We start from the raw sequence: 19,363 nt of genomic DNA on the forward strand, positions 1-19,363 counted from the left end.
AAGTTCTCCATCTGTAATGGAACAACCATGTGACCAAGCTCTCCATCTGTAATGGAACAACCATGTGACCAAGTTCTCCATCTGTAATGGAACAACCATGTGACCAAGTTCTCCATCTGTAATGGAACAACCATGTGACCAAGTTCTCCATCTGTAATGGAACAACCATGTGACCAAGTTCTCCATCTGTAATGGAACAACCATGTGACCAAGTTCTCCATCTCTAATGGAACAACCATGTGACCAAGTTCTCCATCTGTAATGGAACAACCACGTGACCAAGTTCTCCATCTCTAATGGAACAACCATGTGACCAAGTTCTCCATCTCTAATGGAACAACCATGTGACCAAGTTCTCCATCTGTATGGAACAACCATGTGACCAAGTTCTCCATCTCTAATGGAACAACCATGTGACCAGCCATATGAAATGACAACGTGCTGCTCCACAGAGTCAAAAGGAAAAGAGAAAAAGACATTCTCTTTAGTCAGCTGGTTACGGTCTCGTTTGCCAAGACTACAACCAGACCAGTATAAGATGTGGTCCCATGTGGCTCAGTTGGTAGAGCATGGCATTTGCAACGCAAAGATTGTGGGTTTGATTCTCACGAGGGACCAGTACGAGAAAATGTATGGAAAATGTATGGACGCACTACGATAAGTGGCTCTGGAAAAGAACGTCTGCTAAAATGTGAAATGTGTCAGAAAAATTCCTGTTTCCGTCTCTTTCTCCCCGTTGTCTGTGTGCTGAGGTTATATGAGTCCTCCCATAGCAGCATGATTTAATCAGACGCTCCATCATAGATTAATCACACTAATTAACCTGACAATTGGGAGAGAGGAATGGAGGGGAGGAATAGAGAAAATGGTTTCTACACTGATATGCACCAGCTGAAACACACTTATTTAATTTCCTGTTTTCACTTCCGGTTTCCTGTCTCTACAGCTCCAATGGAAAGTCAGTATCTTGGGCCCAGACGGAGCGGGGTTCCCGTGGAAACCACCTGTGGCAGCGCCTGTCGTTCCACATCAAGAGGAAGGAGAATAACCAGACAGCTGTCATCAAGCCCTTCTCCAAGACCCCCGAGGGGCGCTACAGTGGGGGTGCTGACCTGCTCCCCCATATGCCCTTGCCCTCCCTGACCCACTCCCACTCTGATGCAGACAAGACTCTGTATGAACTCACAGAGGCAGAAGAGAGATACCCCGAGGAGAGATACCCAATCACCTACCGGCCTCAGACCCCTTCACCCATCAGCACTGTCAGCCAGCGCATGCATGGGGCGGGACTAAGGGATGAGCCACTTGTCATGGGCGTACCAAGCTACCTGACCGGGGGTTCTGTCGGCGGGGGCGATGTGTGTGACAGTTCTCTGATGGATCAGATCAGCTGCGTGGTTAACCGTTTCACTGCCAACATCAGCGAGCTCAACAGCATGATGCTCTCCCCGTCTCCCACACACTCACACACACACTCTCACACACACGCCCACACACACACCCTGACGCCCTCCCACCATGCAGACCCCTTCCTCCTCCCCCGGGAGATCCCCCTCCCCCCCACCATGACCACATACGCTGACGTGCAGCCCATCCCCCCTGTAGAGTCCAACGTAGGTGGATGCGCCTGCCTCGCTCACCCCCTGCCACACTCCCCTCACCGTCTCTCTCACCCTCACCCTCACCCTCACCCTCACCCTCACCCCCTGCCTCACCCTCAGGCCTCCCCATCTCCAGTGCGACACATCACTGTGGGGGCGGGGTCCCCTTTAAGGAGGCCAGAGCTGGAAGAGGAGCTAATGAATCTGACCCCGCCCTCGCCCTTCCGTGATTCGCTGGGGTCGGGCAGTGGCTCCCCGGTCTCAGAGTCCACCCTGTGTCTGCCCCCGCCCTCGTCCCCTCCACCCAAATACGAAATGCTGACCCTGAGAAACTACAGCCAGAGCTCTTCCTCACTGTGAGAGAAGGATGAGAGGAGATGAGGAGAAGAGGAGGAGAGTGAAAGGACAGAGACGGAGAGGGGGCCAGAGAAAGAACAGTATCTTGGGGGAGAAAATGGAGATGGCTGCCTTGTGATAGCGGGAGAACGAGAGAAGATTGGCCAGTCCCTCAGAGAGGTGACAGCCCTGTTAGATGGAGCGACAGGAGCAGGACACATAATCGTGTGATGTCATTGGACGGTGACCTGCAGTGTTTGTGTTTACATGTGTTCAGTTAGCAGCGAGGTGAAGTATAATGAAGTATAATGAAGTCTAATTTAGGCATCCAAAGCGAGAACAAGGACTACAAAAAAATACTTTAGCGTTCTGGTGTTTAAAAGTATGGCCGTAAGTCTCTTCTTAGAGGTGTGTTTGGTCTTTGTTTTGGTAGTGGCCTTAAACTAAAACGGCTGTCAAATAATTAGAGATGTTTATTGTGGTAGGGGGCACCTGCATAGACACGTGTGGACCTACTGAGTGTGTAAGATCCTCTAACCTCACAGGACTGACCAGCTGCTGCCATGGACACATGGCATAACTATAAGGGCTGGGCAGAGCAGCTATGGCCACTGGCGCCCCAACACACACACACACACACACACACATGGACACAGACACACACATGCATGTACGCACACACACAAACACACACACACACACACACAAACACACACACACACACACAAACACACAGACACACACACACACACACACACAAACACACACACAAACACACAGACACACACACACACACACACACACAAACACACACACACACACAAACACACAGACACACACACGTGCATATTGGCTGTTTTGAGGAAAAGTGTAAATACAAAAAGATCTTGGATGGCATCTAAATGTCAGATGCTTCTGTTTATACATACCATGTATAGTATGAAATAATGTTTCCCCCCACCCCCCTCTCTCTCTCTCTCTCTCTCTCTCTGTGTTTCTTTGATCTTTGAGGTCTTTTGGACAATTATTTACTTCAGAAGTTTGAATGTATAATATTTTCTACATGATTCCTGAAGCTTTGGGACCAAACTTTCCACACCTCTGTGTCTGTGATTCTGAGGAGGCATTCTACTAAACTAACCAGTATTGAACAGTTATACAGTAGTCCATAACGTGCTAGAAAACTATCCTGATTCAAGTAGTAAAATCAATCAAACTAAAGTGAACTAGACATGCAGGCAATGTTCCCTCAAAAAAAATGTAGGCGCTGAGCAAATTTCTGGTCTGCTGAGCGCAAACTTGAACATTGTTAAAATTCTGTGAAACTTCCAGCGCGCGTTTACCGTTTAAATGACAGTTTTCACAGTGGCCAAGTAGGATACAATATGTTGTTGAGTTGTTTGATGCAAGAAACCACTTTACAAAATAAAATGCATTATTATTCCCATACTATTATTACAGGGAATCAGACAAATGATGCTACCCTCTACCTATTGGCTACTTAGATTATTCAAGCCTGTCTCAAAATACAACACTGCCCCTTTAAGACAAAAAAAGGCTCTTTACCTGACTCCTCTTTTTTCAAGGATGTCTAGAAATGTACATGTTTTGTGCTCAGTCACTCCCCTGCTGCTGACTACAAGTGATCTACAACTGCCCTAATAGCTCACTAACTAGCAAAGGATATGAACAAAATGTGCACATGTGACAACATGTATCCCCTCGCTTTGATCTCAACAAGCTCATCTACTCACCACCACTCATGCTGTACATGCTGTAAACACAGTCCAGTTCAAAGTAAATGGAACAGAACCATATATGGCAATGGTCTATTTGCATATCGACCTACTGCAGCTCTGATTGGTTATGCCACACTGGTCTGTATACAGTCGTGGACAAAAGCTTTGAGAATTACACAAATATTAATTTTCACAAAGTCTGCTGCCTCAGTTTGTATGATGGCAATTTGCATATACTCCAGAATGTTATGAAGGGTGATCGGATGAACTGCAATTAATTGCAAAGTCCCTCTTTGCCATGCAAATTAACTGAATCCCCAAAACACATTTCCATTGCATTTCAGCCCTGCCACAAAAGGACCAGCTGACATCATGTCAGTGATTCTCTCGTTAACACAGGTGTGAGTGTTGACGAGGACAAGGCTGGAGATCACTCTGTCATGCTGATTGAGTTCGAATAACAGACTGGAAGCTTCAAAAGGAGGGTGGTGCTTGGAATCATTGTTCTTCCTCTGTCAAACATGGTTACCTGCAAGGAAACACGTGCCGTCATCATTGATTTGCACAAAAAGGGCTTCACAGGTAAGGATATTGCTACCAGTAAGATTGCACCTAAATCAACCATTTATCGGATCATCAAGAACTTGAAGGAGAGCAGTTCAATTGTTGTGAAGAAGGCTTCAGGGCGCCCAAGAAAGTCCAGCAAGCGCAAGGACTGTCTCTTAAAGTTGATTCAGCTGCGGGATCGGGGCACCACCAGTACAGAGCTTGCTCAGGAATGGCAGCATGCAGGTGTGAGTGCATCTGCACGCACAGTGAGGCGAAGACTTTTGGAGGATGGCCTGGTGTCAAGAAGGGCAACAAAGAAGCCACTTCTCTCCAGGAAAAACATCAGGGACAGACTGATATTCTGCAAAAGGTACAGGGATTGGACTGCTGAGGACTGGGGCAGAGTCATTTTCTCTGATGAATCCCCTTTCCGATTGTTTGGGGCATCTGGAAAAAAGCTTGTCCGGAGAAGACAAGGTGAGCGCTACCATCAGTCCTGTGTCATGCCAACAGTAAAGCATCTTGAGACCATTCATGTGTGGGGTTGCTTCTCAGCCAAGGGAGTGGGCTCACTCACAATTTTGCCTAAAAACACAGCCATGAATAAAGAATGGTACCAACACATCTCCCGAGAGCAACTTCTCCCAACAAACCAGGAACAGTTTGGTGACGAACAATGCCTTTTCCAGCATGATGGAGCACCTTGCCATAAGGCAAAAGTGATAACTAAGTGGCTCGGGGAACAAAACATTGATATTTTGGGTCCATGGCCAGGAAACTCCCCAGACCTTAATCACATTGAGAACTTGTGGTCAATCCTGCAAGAATGGGCTGCCATCAGTCAGGATGTGGCCCAGAAGTTAATTGACAGCATGCCAGGGCGGATTGCAGAGGTCTTGAAAAAGAAGGGTCAACCAGAAGGGTCAACAACAAATATTGACTCTTTGCATCAACTTCATGTAATTGTCAATGAAAGCCTTTGACACTTATGAAATGCCTGTAATTATACTTCAGTATTCCATAGTAACATCTGACAAAAATATCTAAAGACACTGAGGCAGCAAACTTTGTGGAACGTCTGCAGAGTACAAGCTGAGTAGTGCAATAGAATCCTACATCGATGTGTTCTGCCTACAACAAAATCTCTTTCATATTTTGTTTTGGTTCGATATGCTGCATTGCAAGTGGCTAATATTGCCTTGATTCAATCACAATTGCCACAGTAAAGGAAACGTTGACAGTGTTAACAGGGAAAACTCTGGACCAGAGGTCACCAACCTTTTCTGAGTCAAGATACAACCTGAGATCTACCGCTCTGATTTTATATTAACATGACTTACAAAATGTAAGCCTATGCAACATTAACCAATTAAAAACAGTACTGTAGCAATGAGGTTTGTGCAGTAAGCTATAGGCCCAATACATTATCACCACATACTGGCTTTGCTTGAATTTACCTGCCAATGCATTGTTGTTCGGGACATTTAAAAAATATATATTTAAAAATTGGAGCTAGACTGTATGATCACACCTGTAATAGATCCGTTGTTGTATTACTTGTGAAGCACAGCTGAGTGAGCATTAATTTAAATAATTAGGCTTTTTATCTTATCTGGGCTGATGGTGCCAGCATCTGATGGTCAGTCTCAGCGGAGGGAGAGAGCAGCAGACTGAGGGTCAGTCTCAGCGGAGGGAGAGAGCAGCAGACTGAGGGTCAGTCTCAGCGGAGGGAGAGAGCAGCAGACTGAGGGTCAGTCTCAGCGGAGGGAGAGAGCAGCAGACTGAGGGTCAGTCTCAGCGGAGGGAGAGAGCAGCAGACTGAGGGTCAGTCTCAGCGGAGGGAGAGAGCAGCAGACTGAGGGTCAGTCTCAGCGGAGGGAGAGAGCAGCAGACTGAGGGTCAGTCTCAGCGGAGGGAGAGAGCAGCAGACTGATGGTCAGTCTCAGCGGAGGGAGAGAGCAGCAGACTGATGGTCAGTCTCAGCGGAGGGAGAGAGCAGCAGACTGAGGGTCAGTCTCAGTGGAGGGAGAGAGCAGCAGACTGAGGGTCAGTCTCAGCGGAGGGAGAGAGCAGCAGACTGAAGGTCAGTCTCAGCAGAGGGAGAGAGCAGCAGACTGAGGGTCAGTCTCAGCGGAGGGAGAGAGCAGCAGACTGAGGGTCAGTCTCAGCGGAGGGAGAGAGCAGCAGACTGAGGGTCCGTCTCAGCGGAGGGAGAGAGCAGCAGACTGAGGGTCCGTCTCAGCGGAGGGAGAGAGCAGCAGACTGAGGGTCCGTCTCAGCGGAGGGAGAGAGCAGCAGACTGAGGGTCAGTCTCAGCGGAGGGAGAGAGCAGCAGACTGAGGGTCAGTCTCAGCGGAGGGAGAGATCAGCAGACTGAGGGTCCGTCTCAGCGGAGGGAGAGAGCAGCAGACTGAGGGTCAGTCTCAGCGGAGGGAGAGAGCAGCAGACTGAGGGTCAGTCTCAGCGGAGGGAGAGATCAGCAGACTGAGTGTCCGTCTCAGCGGAGGGAGAGAGCAGCAGACTGAGGGTCAGTCTCAGCGGAGGGAGAGAGCAGCAGACTGAGGGTCAGTCTCAGCGGAGGGAGAGAGCAGCAGGCTGAGGGTCAGTCTCAGCGGAGGGAGAGAGCAGCAGACTGAGGGTCTGTCTCTCAACATCCTTCCTCTCTCTCTTTCCTCCACTGACTCTGACCAAAAAGGGACACCGTCTTCCAGCTGACGGCAACTCGAGTCGCACCACATTATTTCTGCCTCAGGCACAAATTCACCTTGTTACTCCTACGAACAGAGAAAGTGAAATATTCCTTGATCTTAAAAAAGACCAAAACTGCTAATAATAATAATAACAACACAAGCCACAAGCCTGTAGTCATTCATTACTGCTGCAGTGCTTGTTGTAGTCATTCATTACTGCTGCAGTGCTTGTTGTAGTCATTCATTACTGATGCAGTGCTTGTTGTAGTCATTCATTACTGCTGCAGTGCTTGTTGTAGTCATGCATTACTGATGCAGTGCTTGTTGTAGTCATTCATTACTGCTGCAGTGCTGGTTGTAGTCATTCATTACTGCCGCAGTGCTTGTTGTAGTCATTCATTACTGCTGCAGTGCTTGTTGTAGTCATTCATTACTGCTGCAGTGCTTGTTGTAGTCATTCATTACTGCTGCAGTGCTTGTTGTAGTCATTCATTACTGCTGCAGTGCTTGTTGTAGTCATTCATTACTGCTGCAGTGCTTGTTGTAGTCATTCATTACTGCTGCAGTGCTTGTTGTAGTCATTCATTACTGCTGCAGTGCTTGTTGTAGTCATTCATTACTGCTGCAGTGCTTGTTGTAGTTATTCATTACTGCTGCAGTGCTTGTTGTAGTCCTTCATTACTGCTGCAGTGCTTGTTGTAGTCATTCATTACTGCTGCAGTGCTTGTTGTAGTCATTCATTACTGCTGCAGTGCTGGTTGTAGTCATTCATTACTGCTGCAGTGCTTGTTGTAGTCATTCATTACTGCTGCAGTGCTTGTTGTAGTCATTCATTACTGCTGCAATGCTTGTTGTAGTCATTCATTACTGCTGCAGTGCTGGTTGTAGTCATTCATTACTGCCGCAGTGCTTGTTGTAGTCATTCATTACTGCTGCAGTGCTTGTTGTAGTCATTCATTACTGCTGCAGTGCTTGTTGTACTCATTCATTACTGCTGCAGTGCTTGTTGTAGTCATTCATTACTGCTGCACTGCTTGTTGTAGTCATTCATTACTGCTGCAGTGCTGGTTGTAGTCATTCATTACTGCTGCAGTGCTTGTTGTAGTCATTCATTACTGCTGCAGTGCTTGTTGTACTCATTCATTACTGCTGCAGTGCTTGTTGTAGTCATTCATTACTGCTGCACTGCTTGTTGTAGTCATTCATTACTGCTGCAGTGCTTGTTGTAGTCATTCATTACTGCTGCAGTGCTGGTTGTAGTCATTCATTACTGCTGCAGTGCTTGTTGTAGTCATTCATTACTGCTGCACTGCTTGTTGTAGCGCTGAGTGGAAATAGGAAGAACACTCATTTTATGGCTTATAAAAGTGTTGAATACAAAGTGTTGACAGTGCTGAGTAAGAACTTAAACATAAACTCACTCATAAAAACAGCAGCTCTTTGCTGTATTCGTTGACAGTCTCTCTCTAGTCATGGTTTTAAACGTTTTGAAATCTCACAGTATCAACTTTGCTGTAGCTTTCTTTATGCCTGCTACGTTACTGACGACTCTGTCATCTGAGCAATCTGATTGGCCAGCGGTAGACCTATAGTGCATTTGATTTGCTCTCTGGGCCTGCCGGGAAGAAAAAGTTTGTACCTTCAGACACATGAAATGGTTCAAATGGCAACAGTTCGCCTACCCGGCACTCGGGGCAGCTGAATCGGGTGCTCCGACCGACAAAAAAAATAGGAACACAAGGCTTTATCGTTGTTGTTTTTTTTACAGAAATGTTTGGTGATCGATTAGGAATGTCTTGGAAATCGACTAGGAATGCCTTGGAGATCGACTAGGAATGCCTTGGAGATGGACCAGTCAATCTTGATCGACCGGTTGGTGACCACTGCTCTAGAAAGTTGAGTAAAGTTCAACCTCGTGCTTCTCTCTGTGGGCTGATATTTCTTCTGAGTGGCAGTCTCAGGGGAGCTGCACGGCAGTCTCAGGGGAGCTGCACGGCAGTCTCAGGGGAGCTGCACGGCAGTCTCAGGGGAGCTGCACGGCAGTCTCAGGGGAGCTGCACGGCAGTCTCAGGGGAGCTGCACGGCAGTCTCAGGGGAGCTGCACGGCAGTCCCAGGGGAGCTGCACGGCAGTCTCAGGGGAGCTGCACGGCAGTCCCAGGGGAGCTGCACGGCAGTCCCAGGGGAGCTGCACGGCAGTCCCAGGGGAGCTGCACGGCAGTCCCAGGGGAGCTGCACGGCAGTCTCAGGGGAGCTGCACGGCAGTCTCAGGGGAGCTGCACGGCAGTCCCAGGGGAGCTGCACGGCAGTCTCAGGGGAGCTGCACGGCAGTCTCAGGGCTACTGCGCACCAACACACGTGCTCAGTTTAGAGGGAACATTGCACCCAGCCCCCTGACTGATGTCTGAAGTCATGTTTGCTTCATGCTGTCAGAACGGCTTGTAGATGTTTTAGCACACTGGTTTAGCGCTGTGTGTCCCCTCTGGCTCTAGAGCTAGGAGGGCCAGAATGACAATATTTGTGAGATCCAGACGAATTTTGCAGAAACGGATACACTTCTGGCTTAACAATGTGTGTGACTTTGTAGCAGGTTGGTAGTTATTGCCCTGGAGTCAGAAATGAGTGATTTCCCCTTATATATGCCAGCTGCAAATGTAGGTTTAAAATCAGATTTGATGACTTTGTCTGTGCCAGCTAGTGACCACTCTGCAGAGCTGCCTCCAGAACAAGAGTCATAAAGAAAAACACTAACCTGCCAGCCACAAAGTCATAAAAGCTGATTTAGAAACCTCAACCTAACCTTAACCTTAACCACACTATTAACCCTAATGTGTAACCTTTAAATTACGACCAAAAAGCTCTTCTTTTTTTTTGGTTTCCCATTTTGACTGGCTCATCTAGCGCAAATCTCTCCGTTCTGCCTCCAGGGCAAGATTCATGACAATAAACGTCTGCCTGTGACTTGGTACCATTGTTCACTTAGACACGGTCCAGTAGAGAGAACAGCATCTCTCAGACATACTGGTTCTGTACATAACAAGGGCATGCAATGACAGATCCTAAAATTATTTTCTATTTACATATCAAAAAGGTTAAAAAAAAGATTTACAAAAAGAAATGTTTTTAAAATTATGATTATGTTGTGACATATACAGTACCAATATGACAAAAAAAATTGTGTTACATTGAACGTGAGAGTGTAGGTTACTATTCAAATGTCTAGTAATTTTATTACAAAAAAATCACTATACATCAAAAATACCTACAAAAATATTATTATCGTGCCAAAGGGTGTGAGGGCTTGGGAGGGAGGGTAACATGTTGGGTAATACGTGGTTTCGTAAAAGTAAACTGTTTTTATTGTTTTGGATATTTTCTATATAAATATATTCCAGATTTTCAAACCTTAAGCAATACTACCCATACACGTACATGACACACATCTGTACTGGGTACAAGTCCCGTAGTCTGGAGTACCTCAGTCTCCTATCACAGCTATACATACCCCTCTCCCTTCTACCTACAACTCTCTAAGAAACCATTTATCACAGAACAGTGCCATTGACTAATGACCTTTAAACAATGTTGAGATAGCGATAGCTTTGTTGTGGCTATGGAGTGTTATTTACCCGTGTTTATGTTGAGATAGCACAGTATTGATGCAGCTTGTTCTGTGTGTGCGTGTGTGCGTGTGCGTGTGTGTGTGTGTGTGTGTGTGTAGCAGCAGCTTGACTCAGCACTTTGACTACATGTTGCCCCACTGGGCTGTTCTGAGTTACTCTACCCTGCTGCCTTGGCAGAAACACAGGATTCACAGTAACTCCTCATATTGTATTCAATTATTTATAACGCTGATTCCTATAAACAACACTAAGATCAACCCTAGAAATGCTAAAATGATCTGTGGAATGTGAGCTCATATTTGTGAATGTAAAATAGTACACACATCAGCTAAGGCTGGTGATTTCCACAGTGAGACAGACAAAACACAGCTCATTCCTCAGGGCTGGAAGTTTCCACAGTGAGACAGACAGAACACAGCTCATTACACAGGGCAGGAAGTTTCCACAGTGAGACAGACAGTACACAGCTCATTCCACAGGGCTGGAAGTTTCCACAGTGAGACAGACAGAACACAGCTCATTCCACAGAGCTGGAAGTTTCCACAGTGAGACAGACAGAACACAGCTTATTCCACAGGGCTGGAAGTTTCCACAGTGAGACAGACAGAACACAGCTCATTCCACAGGGCTGGAAGTTTCCACAGTGAGACAGACAGAACACAGCTTATTCCACAGGGCTGGAACACACATTCTCCTCCTATAGGGCTGTGTCCTAACTTGTGATACTGACGTCTTATTTGCTCAAATCATCCAATGATTGGGAGATTTGCATGGGGCGGCAGGTAGCCTAGTGTTTAGAGCGTTGGACTTGTAACCGAAAGGTTGCAAGATCGAATCCCTGAGCTGGCAAGGTAAATATCTGTTGTTCTGCCCCTGAACGAGGCAGTTAACCTACTGTTCCTAGGCCGTCATTGAAAATAAGAATTTGTTCTTAACTGACTTGCCTAGTTAAATAAAGGTAAAAATAAAAGAAAATAAATAAATATGAAGACTCTGTGAAGTTAGTATTTCAGTCTGCTCTATATAAACACTGTTCAGATGAACTTAACCCAAACCATGTTTACTGTGTAAAACATAGAGGAACTGGAGATACATTCAAATATATGAGTTACAGAGAGCTGTTCTAGATATCTGAGATATTGTCAACCCTATTTTTGTATGTATGTTGAAGCTGCTGAATTGAATGTGGGATGTTTTTATATTTCAGTACAGTGTCCATGTCCTGACATGTACAAGACATGGCTATGTGCTCAAGTTCACTCCAAGGGTTGAAACGTGTGAACTAAATTGTATTTGAGCATAATTTTTTTCTCTGTAAGATAGCCTATTCAGAGAACGATCTCATCAGAGTCAACATCATTGTCCAATTTAAGCTACATTTGTGACAAAATAGTGTAAGGTTTATGACATGGTACACTGTACTCTTTATTCTTTAAATTAATACAAATCGAAAAATTTGAGAAATAATTGTAATTCCTAAATGATTATATATCTTCTTACTCCCATAATCACGACTAAGACAGTGATTCTAATGAGATTCTATTCATGGAGATCCTATGTTCACTAGAGATGTCAATAAGATTATGAATGTTGCCTAGAATTACCGTGATGTTTACATTCGTACTGCTCACTTGAGATAATCCAGTGTATGTTGTTGAATCACATTGTGATGATTTATTTATCAAGCTTATCAGCATATATTTGTGCTAGCTTTGTGATTTCATGAGAAACGGTGATGAACTATGTAGAATTCCAATAGACAAAGGCAAGGCAGCTCAATAATTAATGTGTGTACATGGAATGCATGCAATGGTCTCTGCATTTCTACCCTATCAAGATGTCACCCGTAGTCATTCACTGACAAACAGCTAAGATGAGAGGACAGATGTACACTGACACTGTCTACACCCCACAGAGCATTCTCATGGTTCATTCATACCAACCAGAGCCATGTATTTCCAGAAGTTTCTGCATTATGACACATTTACATGACACTGCAACATTCTATGGTAGCTCCACATTAACATCACATGGGGTAGATTTGAATATTGCTATGTAACTGTATGTCTAGAATTAGATCAATATTCAACATTCTAAAATTGGCACAACTCTCTAAATACATGGCTCTGATACCAACCTCCTTCACTCAGTGCCAACTTTATAGAATCTCTACAGACCATGTTTACTGCTGACACAAAATCTGATAACCAACCGTGTCTGCTGCTCTCCTGACTCAGTGGGCTTTGGGTTTGGTTTGGGGTTGAGCTGCTTTCTCTGGCGTGTAGAAGTGTAGAATGTAACATGATGCTATCCATGTGATATTGGAGATGGTTTCTGTTGATATTTGATGATATATTTAGTCGTTTCATTCAGCTTTGTAAAACGTGAGAATATATGTTAACGGCTGTTTAGAGAAACATGTTTACTTTTGAAGGAGTAGGAGAGTGAAGTCTAGCCTACAGAGCAGTGTTTCCCAAACGGGTGAGCCGGGGCCCTCTGGTGGGTCGCAGACGGTTTCTCTTGGTCCCAGCTGGGCTTAGGTGGGTCACAAAGGTTTGGGATCCACTGGCCTGTGGTACGTAAGGTAGGAAATGTGGCAAGTTTTTGCTTTCGTTTCCTAGCCATTGCAGAATCATTGTGTAAATGTACTGCAGAGTAACTTCTGAATCATTATTAAAAACCTCTCATTGTAATGTCCTACTGAAAGACTCAACTGTTATTTAATAAGAAAATGAATTTGGATTGGCTGAGATAGTCAGAGCTGTGGATTGGCTGAGATAGTCGTAGCTGTGGCCAATGATCAGCTGATATTTCAACGACTCATCCAAGCAGACTGACCTGCAAACCCTCACAATCAGTCACCATGACATCTCCAACATTAGACTGTATTGGCCCACTATGAATCAGACTTAACCTTTTACTGTGGTGGGCTAAATCAGGGTAACACCGAGTGATTCTTGTTAGTTTAAAAAAAATAAACTTAGAAACAAAAGTACACACCTCACACACATGGTTATGGGCTTTGAAGAAATGAGACGCCTGTCCATGTCAGATATAGAGTATTACATTTTGAGTTTGCATCCCAATATTACACTTTATAAACATCACAGTAGACTCAAATATAACAAAACTGTTTGACATTGAAACACCACATTTTTCTAAGTTTTTATTAATTATGAAATTGTGAAAAATATGAATAACATTCCACCCATGAGGACAAAGACATCTCTTTTGGTCTTGACTGCATTCAATTAGGAGACACTATGGATGTCAATGCCAAAGCTATGCTGTCTTCCTCTCTCGCTCTCCTCCCCTTCTCCTCTCTCTCCTCCCCTTCCCTCTCTCCCCTTCTCCTCTCTCTCCTCCCCTTTCCTCTCTCCCCTTCTCCTCTCTCTCCTCCCCTTTCCTCTCTCCCCTTCTCCTCTCTCTCCTCCCCTTTCCTCTCTCCCCTTCTCCTCTCCTCTTTCCCCTTCTCCTCTCTCTCTTCTCCTCTCTCTCCTCCCCTTTCCTCTCTCCCCTTCTCCTCTCTCTCCTCCCCTTTCCTCTCCCTTCTCCTCTCTTTCCTCTCTCACTCTTTCATCTCTCTCACTTACTCTGTTTCTCTCTATCCTCCCTCTGTTTCTTTCTCTCTCACACATTGATTCAGCACGGTGGCGGTTGGTGCCTTTTAAGATGAGTGAGGACGATACATGTTTTGGTGAGTGTGGTCTTATTTCTATAACAGCATATTGGACAACTGGTATTCATATTCCATTCATCCAGCTCAATATAACATCGACAGGTTTAGGCTACTACATGATACTCACATTTTCGTTATACCCATCATGAGGTTGTTACAACCTAGCCTATGAATGAAAGTTTACAACGTAGGTGCACACGTTGAAAGAAGTTTGAGTAATTGAGGTGACAGACAGTGACATTCAATACAGCCTTGCACACTCTTGCATCTAGCTGGTATAGGGTGTAATTATTTGTCCAACAGTTGCAAACAAGAGTTTCTATTGGACAAATTCAGGTATGTTTATCCCGGTTTCGTTCCACTTTTCAACAGAATCGTCTGAATGAACACACCCCTGATCACACGCAAACACATTTCATTTTCGTAGAAGCCACATACAAACAGCATGATCCCTTTGATCGTTGTATAATTCCTTCTCGCATCTACGCGCTCTCCTCCTCCTCACCTTTTCCCTTCACTTGTGGACTTCGGTGCACAATACATCAGCTGTCTGTGACCAGGTGAAAAAACGTTTCCAAGCCAAACCTTCATATCATAACCGCTACACACAGCCTACATCGTTGTCACCATATTAGCTAACGTCATAGTCAACATAGCTACTTGAACTAACACGTTAGTAAACACGCTACACTCATGCAGTACAGTGTACAGTCAGCAAGCAGTTTAGCAGTTACACCGGTGGGCCCCGGTGGCAATAAATGTATAAAACCAAAAGCTTACCTTGACTTGGAAGAGCCATAGCCATAGCCAGCTAGCCAACATAGCATTCCTCTCTGTTTGAGCCGTGTGTTTGAGTAGGCTACACTAAACTCAGCAAAAAAAGAAACGTCCTCTCACTGTCAACTGTGTTTATTTTCAGCAAACTTAACGTGTAAATATTTGTATGAACATAACAAGATTCAACAACTGAGACATAAACTGAACAAGTTCCACACACATGTGACTAACAGAAATGGAAAAATGTGTCCCTGAACAAAGGAAGGGTCAAAATCAAAAGTAACAGTCAGTATCTGGTGTGGCCACCAGCTGCATTAAGTACTGCAGTGCATCTCCTCCTCATGGACTGCAACAGATTTGCCATTTCTTGCTGTGAGATGTTACCCCACTCTTCCACCAAGGCACCTGCAAGTTCCCGGACATGTCTGGGGGGAATGGCCCTAGCCCTCACCCTCCGATCCAACAGGTCCCAGACGTGCTCAATGGGATTGAGATCCGGGCTCTTTGCTGGCCATGGCAGAACACTGACATTCCTGTCTTGCAGGAAATCACACACAGAACGAACAGTATGGCTGGTGGCATTGTCATGCTGGAGTGTCATGTCAGGATGAGCCTGCAGGAAGGGTACCACATGAGGGAGGAGGATGTCTTGCCTGTAACGCACAGCGTTGAGATTGCCTGCAATGACAACAAGCTCAGTCCGATGATGCTGTGACACACCGCCCCAGACCATGACGGACCCTCCACCTCCAAATCGATCCTGCTCCAGAGTACAGGCCTTGGTGTAACGCTCATTCCTTCAACGATAAACGCGAATCCAATCATCATCCCTGGTGAGACAAAACCACGACTCGTCAGTGAAGAGCACCTTTTGCCAGTCCTGTCTGGTCCAGCGACGGTGGGTTTGTACCCATAGGCGACGTTGTTGCCGGTGATGTCTGGTGAGGACCTGTCTTACAACAGGCCTACAGGCCCTCAGTCCAGCCTCTCTCAGCCTATTGCGGACAGTCTGAGCACGGATGGAGGGATTGTGCATTCCTGGTGTAACTCGGGCAGTTGTTGTTGCCATCCTGTACCTGTCCCACAGGTGTGATGTTCGGATGTACCGATCCTGTGCAGGTGTTGTTACACGTGGTCTGCCACTGCGAGGATAATCAGCTGTCCGCCCTGTCTCCCTGTAGCTCTGTCTTAGGCATCTCACAGTACGGACATTACAATGTATTTCCTTGTCCACATCTGCAGTCCTCATGCCTCCTTGCAGCATGCCCAAGGCACATTCACGCAGATGAGCAGGGACCCTGGACATCTTTCTTTTGGTGTTTTTCAGAGTCAGTAGAAAGGCCTCTTTAGTGTCCTAAGTTTTCATAACTGTGACCTTAATTGCCTACCGTCTGTGAGCTGTTAGTGTCTTAACGACCGTTCCACAAGTGCATGTTTATTAATTGTTTATGGTTCATTGAACAAGCATGGGAAACAGTGTTTAAACCCTTTACAATGAAGATCTGTGAAGTTATTTGGACTTTTACGAATGATCTTTGAAAGACAGGGTCCTGAAAAAGGGACGTCTCTTTTTTTGCTGAGTTCAGCTAGCTGCATTCGCTAGCTAAGTAAGTGAAAGTGAAAAAAATACAAAATATACCTCTCTCTCTCTCCCTCTCTTCCGTCTCCTTAATTTTTTTAATAAATAAATTTGTTCAAAACAGTTCAACTATTGTCTTTCTCTTTGAGTTATTAACTAACACATGTTATGAACTGCAGTGCTAGCTAGCTGTAGCTTATGATTTCAGTATTAGATTCATTCTCTGATCCTTTGATTGGGTGGACAACATGTCAGTTCATACTGTAAGAGCTCTGATAGGTTTGAGGACGTCCTCGGGAAGTTGTCATAATTACTGTATAAGTCTATGGAAGGGGGTGGGAACCATGAGCCTCCTAGGTTTTGTATTGACGTCAATGTACCCAGAGGAGGACGAAAGCTAACTGTCCTCCGGCTACACGATGGTGCTACCCTACAGAGTGCTGTTGCAAAACAGTGTGTTTTAATCAATTATTTGGTGACATGTGAATATATTTAGTATAGTTTTATCTAAAAATGACAACTTTCTTGTTTCACTATTTTTATTTTGAAGAAATTCACTGAGGAGGATGGTCTTCCCCTTCCTCCTCTGAGGAGCTTCCACTAATTCAGCATGAGGGAATTGTAGCAGATGTCTAACTTAGGGGCCAGTGTAAACTGGAAAAAGGAATGAGTGAGTAAAGAATGAGAATGGCATTGAGAAACAAAATGAGTTAAACCCTCAATGTCAGGCGCCTCCCCTAAACAGAGAAATACACACCTCCCCTAAACAGAGAAATACACACCTCGCCACACAGAGAAATACACACCTCCCCCACACAGAGAAATACACACCTCCCCTACACATAGAAATACACACCTCCCCCACACAGAGAAATACACACCTCCCCACACAGAGAAATACACACCTCCCCCACAAAGAGAAACTCACACCTCCCCCACACAGAGAAATCCATACCCCCACACAGAGAAATCCATACCTCCCCCACACAGAGAAATGCATACCCCCACACAGAGAAATCCATACCTCCCCCACACAGAGAAATGCATACCCCCACACGGAGAAATGCATACCTCCCCCACACAGAGAAATGCATACCCCCACACAGAGAAATGCATACCCCCACACGGAGAAATCCATACCTCCCCCACACGGAGAAATGCATACCCCCACACGGAGAAATCCATACCTCCCCCACACGGAGAAATGCATACCCCCACACGGAGAAATGCATACCTCCCCCACACAGAGAAATGCATACCCCCACACAGAGAAATGCATACCCCCACACGGAGAAATCCATACCTCCCCCACACGGAGAAATGCATACCCCCACACGGAGAAATGCATACCTCCCCCACACAGAGAAATGCATACCTCCCCCACACAGAGAAATGCACACCTCCCCCACACGGAGAAATGCATACCTCCCCCACACGGAGAAATGCACACCTCCCCCACACAGAGAAATGCACACCTCCCCCACACGGAGAAATGCATACCTCCCCCACACAGAGAAATGCATACCTCCCCCATACAGAGAAATGCATACCTCCCCCACACGGAGAAATGCATACCTCCCCCACACGGAGAAATGCACACCTCCCCCACACAGAGAAATGCACACCTCCCCCACACAGAGAAATGCATACCTCCCCCATACAGAGAAATGCATACCTCCCCCACACAGAGAAATGCATACCTCCCCCATACAGAGAAATGCATACCTCCCCCACACGGAGAAATCCATACCTCCCCCACACGGAGAAATGCATACCTCCCCCATACAGAGAAATGCATACCTCCCCTACACAGAGAAATCCATTCCTCATTTGTGGACATTACAGCATTATTGGAGGGACTTAGGCTGGGACTCAATCCAATCACGCTTTGTCCTCAAGGTATGTTTGAAAGGCAATGTTCCCGCATTCATCACATTCACGGTAAACACTGCAAATAAATGACCTTTATTTGTCCAAATCCGTGTTCATACTGAATCCTGGCCTTAATTTCACACATGGCAATCAGAATAAACAACCCTTCATTTCACTGTTATATTGATTGATTCCAGCTATTGATTGATTCCAACTATTGATTGATTCCAACTATTGATTGATTCCAGCTATTGATTGATTCCAGCTATTGATTGATTCCAGCTATTGACCCGATTCCAGCTATTGATTGATTCCAGCTATTGATTGATTCCAGCTATTGACCCGATTCCAGCTATTGATTGATTCCAGCTATTGATTGATTCCAGCTATTGATTGTCTCCAAATGATATTGTTGCTATGTACAGTCAGAGGCATAGCGAATTCCAAGTCCAAAACCACCTACAACATACTGTACATATGTCGCATACTTGAACATACTACACATGAATCACATGTTTCAGGTCTAAAATTAGAGTGTTGTTATGTAAACAGCATGTATTGGAGGGTGTTGTATTATGGGATGGGGCTTAGGATGTAAGTTGTGTAGGCGAGATGTGCAGTAGCATGGGGTTGGGTCTGTGTGTGTGTGTGTGTGTGTGTGTGTGTGTGTTTGTGTGCATGTGTGCTTGTGTGTGTGTGTGTGTGTGCATGTGTGTGTGCATGCATGTGTTGTGTGTGTCATATCTGCTTTGGGCATGCGTCATAAGGCTGGGTCTGCTGCAGCAATCTGTTTAATCTTATCTGGTTTCCATTTACTCACAATCAGACAATCAGACATTTTGTGGAGCTGTGAGCAGGTAGAATGGTCTGTTTCTGGAATAAATCATGGCTACCGCCACCGACTGGCACATTTTGACAAA

General features: G+C 45.5%; 1 protein-coding gene across 3 annotated transcripts in view; it reads left to right on the forward strand.

Moving 5' to 3' along the window:
- The window catches only part of LOC139549524 (metabotropic glutamate receptor 5-like), a 124,470-nt gene extending 122,382 nt beyond the window's left edge, over positions 1 to 2,088 (forward strand). For all 3 annotated transcript variants that reach the window (XM_071360109.1, XM_071360111.1, XM_071360110.1), the window contains exon 17: positions 947 to 2,088. In XM_071360109.1, coding sequence (XP_071216210.1) covers positions 947 to 1,961 — 1,015 coding nt within the window. In that variant the 3' untranslated portion in view covers positions 1,962 to 2,088. The remainder of the gene's footprint in view (positions 1 to 946) is intronic.
- Positions 2,089 to 19,363: the final 17,275 nt, after the last annotated feature.

The sequence above is a fragment of the Salvelinus alpinus genome, chromosome 22, assembly GCF_045679555.1.
Source record: "Salvelinus alpinus chromosome 22, SLU_Salpinus.1, whole genome shotgun sequence".
NCBI classification, from domain to species: domain Eukaryota; kingdom Metazoa; phylum Chordata; class Actinopteri; order Salmoniformes; family Salmonidae; genus Salvelinus; species Salvelinus alpinus.